The 9,041-nt window shown below is 46.7% G+C and overlaps 1 protein-coding gene across 1 annotated transcript; it reads right to left on the reverse strand.

The window, feature by feature from the left end:
* Positions 1 to 289: 289 nt before the first annotated feature.
* Positions 290 to 8,928, reverse strand: C14h5orf52 (similar to human chromosome 5 open reading frame 52). The gene is made up of 3 exons (NM_001107233.1): positions 8,676 to 8,928; positions 4,224 to 4,332; positions 290 to 2,445 (listed from the first exon to the last, which is right to left on the reverse strand). Exons 1-3 carry the CDS (start codon positions 8,915 to 8,917, stop codon positions 2,293 to 2,295), a joined length of 504 nt encoding a protein of 167 aa, NP_001100703.1. The 5' UTR covers positions 8,918 to 8,928; the 3' UTR covers positions 290 to 2,292.
* Between the last annotated feature and the right edge of the window lie 113 nt (positions 8,929 to 9,041).

The following is a 9,041-nucleotide window of genomic DNA, read 5'->3' on the forward strand; positions in this document are numbered from 1 at the left end:
TACATCTTAACCATAAATATTTTAGAAATATAAAATAGTGAAAATGGGTAAATTATTTATCAGGGAAATGCCAATTAAAACTGCTCTGAGATTCCATCTCGCTAGAGTCAGAATGTCTGTGATCCAGGCGACCAACAACAGTAAATGCTGGCAAGGACACACTGGCAGTCACAATAACACCACTGTCACCACTACAGAACTTACAGCTTCCTCCAAAAAATTCAAACTACCATCTCACCCACTCTTGAGTTTCTACCTGAGAGACAGCAAGGCAACATAAGACAGAGATATATTTACACATGAATGTTTATTGATAAGGTATTCCATTGCTGAGAAACAGAACCAGGCTAGATGCTCATCAACAGATGGCTTTTTAAAATATACATATAAAATGAAATTTTATTCAGAAAGGGAAAGCGGTATTATGATATTTGCAGGAAGGTAAATGTAATTGGATATTATCCTCTAAGGCAGAATAAGTGATACATATATAACATGCTTCCTCTCATGCAGCAGGGAGGGACTGGTAAGGAAAGACTGAGCGTGCTAGCATACACCTATAGTCCCAGTACCCAGGAGACAGAGGCAGGAGGATCAGGGGTTCAAGGCCATCCTCAGCTACATAGCAAGCTCAAGGCCAGATAAGTCTACTAAGACCCTGTCTCAAAAACCACTACCACCACCACCACCACCGTCGTCATCATCATCATCATCGTCGTCATCATCGGGGCTGAAGTAGCTTGGCTGTAAGAGCACTAGCTATTCTTGCCGAGGGGCTGAGTTTGATTCCTGACACCCATATGGTGCTCTGAAGCCTTTGTTAAGTCTAGTGTCAGAGAACCCAATGCTGCCTCTGGCCTCTGCAGACACTAGGCACGCACATGGAACACAGATAGGCAGCTATCAAAACACATAAAAAGCCACAACTGGTCAAAAATGCAGAGGTCAATTGACCATGAGGTAGCTGACCCAGAGAGATACAATTACACACAACTCCTCCCATCCTCAAGGCTCCAGGGACATCAAGTGGGAGGAGCCAAAGCCGGAAGACCATCATAGGAGGAGGAGGAGCCAAAGCCGGAAGACCAGGACATCCACTCAAGATGTCTTTCCTTAAAAAAGAGCACATGGGAGACAGTGGGGCGGGTGTGATCAACAGACACTGTGTGGCATTCTCTAGGATAAAATAAAAATTTAAAAAACGAGTACCTGCTCCATTTCCCAGAAATTATGGTTAGAGATGCTGCCAACATCACAGCCTGATTAGGAAAACACATACCGACAAGTCAAAGTCAATCGAACCGATGTAGCTGTGGATACTGGAGTACAAGACTGGCCTAACATCAGGCCTGGAGAAGCATCCAAAGAGACTTGTATCAGATCTGAGAGGGGCCTTGCTTCCTGCCCTTAAGGCATGCAATTTAATCAGGGCTTGAGACCAAGACACTGCAACAGAGTGAAGCCTCCAGGAGAATCCAAGGTCAAGGAGAAAAGCAAACCATAAGTTAAGCCAGCTACAGGGAGGGACAGACTGGAGCTCCAAATTTGCTTTGCAGAAGCACCGGGAGGGCTGGTAGCCAATGGGTAGCGCCATCATGGCTGCAGTTGGAATGAATGAATGCTGGGCGTGGCGCGCGCTGCCTGCCAGCGCCCTCAGAGGCTGGTTACCTTTCTACTGTCTGAGTCTTTCAGATAAGGAACAGGAACCCAGAGAGGTTTCAAGATCCTAGAGCTGGTAGGCTGCTGAATAGCATTGCCTTGTGCTTCACCCTGACCTCCTTACGACTCGGATAATGCACAGTTTATTACTCATCCTTTCCATTGAAGATGTCCACAGCCTCGGCGGAACCCGCAGATGCGTCACCTCGGGGGTGTGTGTACAACTGGGTGCAGACCGAAATGAGGAGGGAAGGAAAGGAGATCGGACATGGTAGGAGGGGTAGACAATGTAGGGAGACAGAGAGACACACAGGAACAAGAGAAGGAAAAAACAGACGGCTTAAGTTTCCATGTTTGCACAAACCAAGGAGACTGGCTTGCCTCTGCCTCTTCCACCGAGCATGGGTAGCTGTAGGGATTTCACAGGGATAGAGGGGTTGGCGTGGAGCAAAGCAGGTTAGAACTGGTGCGTTTTGCGCTCCTATCCTATCCGCAGCTTTTCTTTTATTGCTCTACTGTTGTGGAGATCACATGCTCTGGGGCTGCTCCGCTCTCACCAGGGCGGTTTTGTGTCCCTGGGGCAGATCATTCTGCCACGGTTCACAGTTGTTGGCTCGCCACCTCAGTCGAGCCTCAACAGACCCGTTTCCTATCCAAGTACTGCTGGGTGCTCATGGAATCCCGCCTCCAGCGCATCATCTTTCTCAGCTGGTCTGTCATGAACTTCTTTTTCAGGTGGTCGTACAAGTAGCTCATCTTCCTCTTGGTCTTGTCAGAGGCTTTCATCTTATGAAAAACAGAGGTGGGGGTTGGGGATTTAGCTCAGTGGTAGAGCGCTTGCCTAGGAAGCACAAGGCCCTGGGTTCGGTCCCCAGCTCCGGAAAAAAAAAGAACCCAAAAAAAAAAAAAGAAAGAAAGAAAAGAAAAACAGAGGTGGATTTGAGATAAACAAGTCACTTCGTAGCAAGAGACATCCGAGGCTGCTGACCTGACCTACCAGTGGCAAGGTGCCTGTTAGACCCGATTTCCATCCCACAAAACAGCTTGGACTACAGGGAACCTCAGTTTCCCTTTTCATAAAGCCTGGGCACCAAGCTGGGTAGACTACTGTGGTGTTCTCTGATGCTGTGCAGCTGAGGAACCTTGTTTCAACCTTAACAATCTGAAGACTGATCTTAAGAAATAGGTATTTTGGGGGCCAGGAATGTAGCTCAACCATGGAGAACTGGCCTAGTGTGAAGGCCTGGATTCAATGCCTAGCACCATAAAATAAGTAATAAGTATATGAAAATCAAGTGGGAATGTAGAAATGGAGGTCATGGGAGCAAGGAGGTTCACCTTGGTTTGGAGTTTGGTTTTTTTTCCCAAGACAGTTGCCCTGGCTATCCTGGAACTCACTCTATAGACCAGGCTGACCTCAAACTCAGAGACTGAGATTCTGTGTCTCCCAAGTGCCAGATTAAAGGTGTGTGCTGCCTATGCCTGCCTTCTATCTTGCTTCTTTCTCCTTCCAAAAATCCTCCCACGGTGTCCCTGTTTACCCGCTGCACTGTTTACATACTATCTGTGACTTCTAGCTCCGAGTGTCTACCTAACCCATGTCTACAGTTACCTGCCACAGCCTGTCATCACCGGGAGTTCTAGCTTCATCCTGTCCATAACTCCTGTGCTGTGGCCTGGGAGGACAAATCCTTAGCTTACTCACTCAGTGAGCGTTACAATGACTGGGCTGCAGGAGGGAATGTGGGAGCCAACTGCAGGTAACCGCCCCCCTTAACTACAATGTAATCAGGGTGTAAGATAATGTTCAACTATTTCTAAGCCGGGTAGACAGTGACACACCCCTAAAAGAAATCGAGACTTCAGATACAGACAGCAAGAGCTATGGAGGAGGCTGGGAAGAGTCGGCTACCCTGTCCTACCTGTTACATGAACTCACATCCTCTAGTTTGCTTAAACCAGTTCAGATTTACATTACAGAGCCCATAACTAGAAGAGTTTCAAACCCTGTTTTACAAATAAAGTGTTTAAAACTGGACTATCTCTGAGTCCTAACCTATTTTGCCAGACCGTAGCATGAGACATCTAACAGAACATACATGGAGCCTGACCCTGTTTGTGTCTTGTCCTGGGTTTGCTGCTGTTGTTGCTAGCCTCGGTTCTCCTCTGGAAATGGGATAACTTTTATAAAAAGAAAAAAAAAAAAAAAAAACCTAACCATGTAGTGCTGATGCCAACGCGAACCGTGAGCCTGTAGTTCTGCATGAATGATAACGCGTTTTGAGGAGACGAGACATAAGCTAAGGGGCACGGTCGTTCCCTCTGCTATGCAGAGTGAGAGTGATACCTTGGGCAAGACACCAATCCCATGTGTCACCATCTCCTCTGTAAAGATGGGGCCTGACTTCAAACACTTTCATGGCCCCCTATGAGCTCAAGGAGCTGAGAGCTCCACTTCTACCCCAGGAGACACAGGCAACCAGCAAGGGAGGAAGGAAAGATGAGGAGTGTGAACTGGTTAGGCCACTAATAGGCTCCAGCCCAGACCCTGGCGGGCACTTTACCTCCATCTCATAGATGCGCTGTGCGTTGAGGTTGTCCCGAATAATCACCCGAGACAAATGGCTCTTGGGTAACATTTTCTTCACATTTGCATCACTGGTATTAATTAAGCTAGAGGAGAGAGGGGAAGATGGGATAGGTTAGACAGCAGGATAGGTCAGAGAGTGGCTCGAGGCCTGATTTGATAGGTGCTGGAATGGTGGAAGACACCTCTTTGGGTTTATTTAGTTTTTCTTTTGGAGACAGGGTTTTGCTATGTTGCTCTGGCTGGTCTGGAACTCACTGTAGACCAGGCTAGCCTAGAACTCATCGAGATCCACCTATCTCTGCTTCCCAAGTACTGGGACTAAAGGCATGTGCCACCACACCTGGGTTTTAAGAGAAGTGGTTTTCTCATTTTCAGAGGAGTGAGGAAAGCATTCTAAGTTTTGCCTGTAGACAAGGTATGCTAAAAGGCTGTTTTCCTGAGCACGGGATGGGGGTGGGAGACAGGAAGGTCCAATGCAGTCCACAAGAGAGGTGGCAACAGAGTCCTCAGAATTATGACTGTTGTTATTTAAGGGACTCTGGCCAGCTCCAGCGGGTAGAGCATGGCTCTGGTAGGCCTCGCCTTTCTCCCCCATTTCCTCTGCCTTGCTAAAAACAGATCACATCTCTAAACTGGCCCCCCAAGATCTGGTCCCTTATTTGGCCACTTCCTCCTCCTGAAGCTGACTACCCAGGTCCAACTATCAAAATATTGAAGTCCAGCAATTAAAAACCCCCTTCGGCTCACCTAATATTAACATGCCCAACAAAACTTAAACACCCATCCTAGCACATGGTTCTCCATTGTACCTTTATAAGCCACTATTTCCTATGTGCCAAGTCGGTCTCCTCTCAACCCAGAGGCAGCCCTTTGCCCTTCAGGATAAATACCTCTGTCCCATCTCCTCTGTTCCCTTCCCCTTCTCCCTCATCCTCTATCTCCTGTCTTTGTCTCCTATTTCCTGCCTTCTGTCACTCTGGAGCAAATAAATCTCTGTGCTGAAAACTTGGTCTTGGGGGTCCTGAGCTAATACTTTCCCTAGCAGCTATTGTCATCACTGTTCCTCTGTGGAGGTGCTGGTGTGGAGCCTGGGGCTGCAAACGCTAGTCAAGCACTCTCCAGTTGAGCAACCCCCCAAAATGCTGAGTGGTCAGGTCAGTGAGAAAATGTGGGGTAAGAGCAAAGGTGTGGAGGTCTTTGATGGATAAAATTTGGAAGGTAGAGGTAAAAGATGAATTTGAGGGCTGGAGAGATGGCTCAGCAGTTAAGAGCACTGACTGCTCTTCCAGAGGTCCTGAGTTCAAATCCCAACAACCACATGATGGCTCTCAACCATCTGTAATGGGATCCGATGTCTTCTTCTGGTGTGTCTGAAGACAGCGATGGTGTACTCATATATAATAAATAAATCTTTTAAAAAATGAATTTGAGAGAGGAAGAGGTGGGGAGCTCTTCCTTCACAGCCTAGATCTAAGGGGGATCTGGGAGGAGTTGGGGAGAGCAGAACAGGATAGGAAAAATAAAGGGAAAGGAAAACTGGCTGTGTTGGTTCATGTCTGTGAGCTCAGCACTTGGGAAGCTGGAAGCAGAAAGACAGGGAGCTCAAGACCAGCCTAGGCTACACAGGCAATTGTCAAAGGGGAAGGAAGGAAGGAAGGAAGGAAGGAAGGAAGGAAGGAAGGAAGAAAGGAAGGAAGGAAGGAGATAAGGGAGGATTTAGGTGGACACAGATTTAGTAAGTAAAGTCTAAAGGAAGACTTTGGGAAATGTTTTTAAAAATTAGGAAAGTTTGCTGTGTTACAGGACTTTTGAGGACTCTAAGGAGTGTCCCACTCATCACTTTGACACGGCAAGACAACAATGCCACTGATCAAGTTTACCCTCAGGAACCATGCAATCAAGTTAATGTTTCAGTTTGCTACGTCATGCTGTGTTGGATGTTGGTATCCATAGGCATCCTGGGCCCTGTGGCATCAATGCTTGGAGACACCTACACAAGTAAGAAGTGTGGAGCAATATGAACGGAGTGGGCAACTAGGAATGAGTTGGTAGAAGGGGACTAGCACATACATGGTTCTGATAATCTCCAGCATCAATAAAAACTCACCTGTAATCCCAGCACCTGGGAGGCAGAAGCCGGAGAGTCAGAAGTTCAAGGCCGTTCTTAGTTACTTTATGAATTTAAGCCAACCTGGCTACCTGTCTCAACAAACAACAGATGATGTTGCCAGCCTGTAGGTTCTTATTTTTATTTTTTTGATAATTTAGTTACAGTATGAAGTGTTTTTCAGTGGTTTTCCCCATTTAAAAAACAACTGTTCACACATTCTAAAACTTGGAAGCCAAGTGGACAACTGTGCTAAGTCAGTTGATAGAATACATATAACCAAGTATGAACAACTTGGTATAATAACTAGGCAGGAAAAAAACAGATCACTAGGGGTTGGGGATTTAGCTCAGTGGTGGAGCGCTTGCCTAGCAAGCGCAAGGCCCTGGGTTCGGTCCCCAGCTCCGAAAAAAAGAACCAAAAAAAAAAAAAAAAAAAAAAAAGAAAAGAAAGTTCCCGGTCCTCAGCTCCGAAAAAAAAAAAAGGAAAACAAACAAACAACAAACAAACAAACAAACAAAAATACCAGATCACTAACCAGTGAGTTTTTGTGTTGTACTTTAAATATAACACGCATACACTTAGATATGTATTATCTTAGCCTATCAGTTGCTGTGATAACATATTGACCCAAAACAACCTGAAGAGAGTGTTCACTTTCAGCTTACAGATTACAGTCCCTCATGGAGAAAGGCCAAGGCAAGACTCGAGGCGGGAACCTGAAATCGGGAACTAAAGCAGAGACCACGGTGGAAGGCTGCTTACTGGCCACTTTTCATGGCTTGCTCAACTGGCCTTCTTATACAACTCACCCACCTGCCCAGGCATGGCACTGCCCACCGCCTACATCCCCCACATCGATCATCAGCTGTAGGCAATTCCCCGACTGAGGTCCCTTCATCCTAGGTAACTCTAGTTGGTTTCAAACTGACAAAACTAACCAGCACAGGTAAACATCACAATGTTAACAGTCGTCGTCTCTGGTCGTTCGGTTTGCTGTCCTAACTTCTGTTTGGTTCATTGTTGTTGTTGAGTGTACATTGCTTTCGCAGTGGTTCACAAACCAATTTAAAGGAAACCAGAGAAATGACGGATGGGCTGGTGAAGTGTTCCCGAATACGGAAAGAGAAAAACCACACACACCTGAACTGATTGAAACAGAAATGGCTGATACAGGAATAGAAGGAACAAACCTGAACGCTTACACTAAACTCAGACTCCATTGGTTAGCACATCAGAATAAGATCATCATGAAATACACTACATTTATAATTAGACCAAACAACAACAACAACAACACAACAAACCCCAACAAACAAAAGGATGTACATTTTTTGACAGGGTCTCATGTATCCAGGTTGACCTAAAACTCCCAATTAATCTGAGCGTGACCTTGAATTTCCAGTCCTCCTTCCTCCAGCACCAGAGTCCTTGATTACAAGCTTGTGCAACCAGTTCAGTCAAGAAGGAAACAAAGAACCTTTAGAGGGATTATAAAAATGTTCTCCAATTCATTCTTCTATCTGTAAGAAACAACTGTTGTCTGGGTGTGATTGGTAACACGAAGGAATGAACATCGAAAGTCACCTAGTTTCATTTTTCTGGCTTTTATGCAGGATGATTCAACATGCCCAAGTGCTGATGGGAAAACAGATTCAAAGGTCAGGAATTGGGGTTGGGGATTTAGCTCAGTGGTAGAGCGCTTGCCTAGCAAGCGCAACGCCCTGGGTTCGGTCCCCAGCTCCGAAAAAAAAAAAAAAAGAAAAGAAAAGAAAAAAGAAAAAGGAAAAAAAAAGGAAATGAAAACAGGAGAAAGATTATAAGTAGTCTCTATCAAGTAAAAGATGGTAATTTTTGAACCAGTTGTGCTTCCATAATAAATCTTCTGTAGGATTTATCACATCCTTGGCTGACGCTGGGAAAGGGGTTGAGGAAGGGGACAGAATTAGAGCCAGACAATGGGGAACTGAAGGCTTTTGCAGGACACTGGAGAATGGAAAGGCCTGGCGTTGTCAAGTAAATTGGAGCCTGAGACCTGAGCTTTACCAGGCGTCACGTCAAAGTGCACTCGGCGCACGATGTCAAGCCTACAGTAAGCTCGTGTCAGGATTCATTCGGAGGGTTAGGGTTAGGGTTCGGCCCAGAGACTGGGCTTCTGAGCGTCCTATGGGGTTGGCATGGGTCTGAAAAATCCGGACAGTGCTGCGAGCTAAGGAACTCGTATGGGCGGGAGGTCCGGGGTGGGCAACGTGAGTCTGAAAGATTGGATTCCCTTAGGGTTCCCGGGTCTGACAACTGCTTTATAAACCAGAGCCACACCTGAATAACAACTTGGGGATTGGGGACCGCGGCCGCAGGAAGTAGATCTGTGGTTGGACGTGGAGGCCAATATCCGGCTGGCTGGCTGTTCTCTGGCGCCGGAAGTCCGAGCCAGAAGCGGTGGTCTCATTCGAAACGTCCTCGTAATCCGAGCCCAAGTCCCATTTGACGGAAGGCCTTTTGGGCTGTGTGGAGGGCTCTGGCGGACTAGAATCAGAAAAGCTAGCAAAGCGGAATACCATGATGGAAGGACGCGGACACGGAGCGACTATCTACACGGGAGCCTAAGGCGGAGCTCTGCGCGTTGCCAGGGAAACGTACAGGGCAGAGGGACCTGCAGGCGGACCTCGTGACAGTGTTTTGGCG

This window comes from Rattus norvegicus, chromosome 14 (genome assembly GCF_021556685.1).
Source record: "Rattus norvegicus strain SHRSP/BbbUtx chromosome 14, alternate assembly SHRSP_T2T, whole genome shotgun sequence".
Taxonomy (NCBI): Eukaryota; Metazoa; Chordata; class Mammalia; order Rodentia; family Muridae; genus Rattus; species Rattus norvegicus.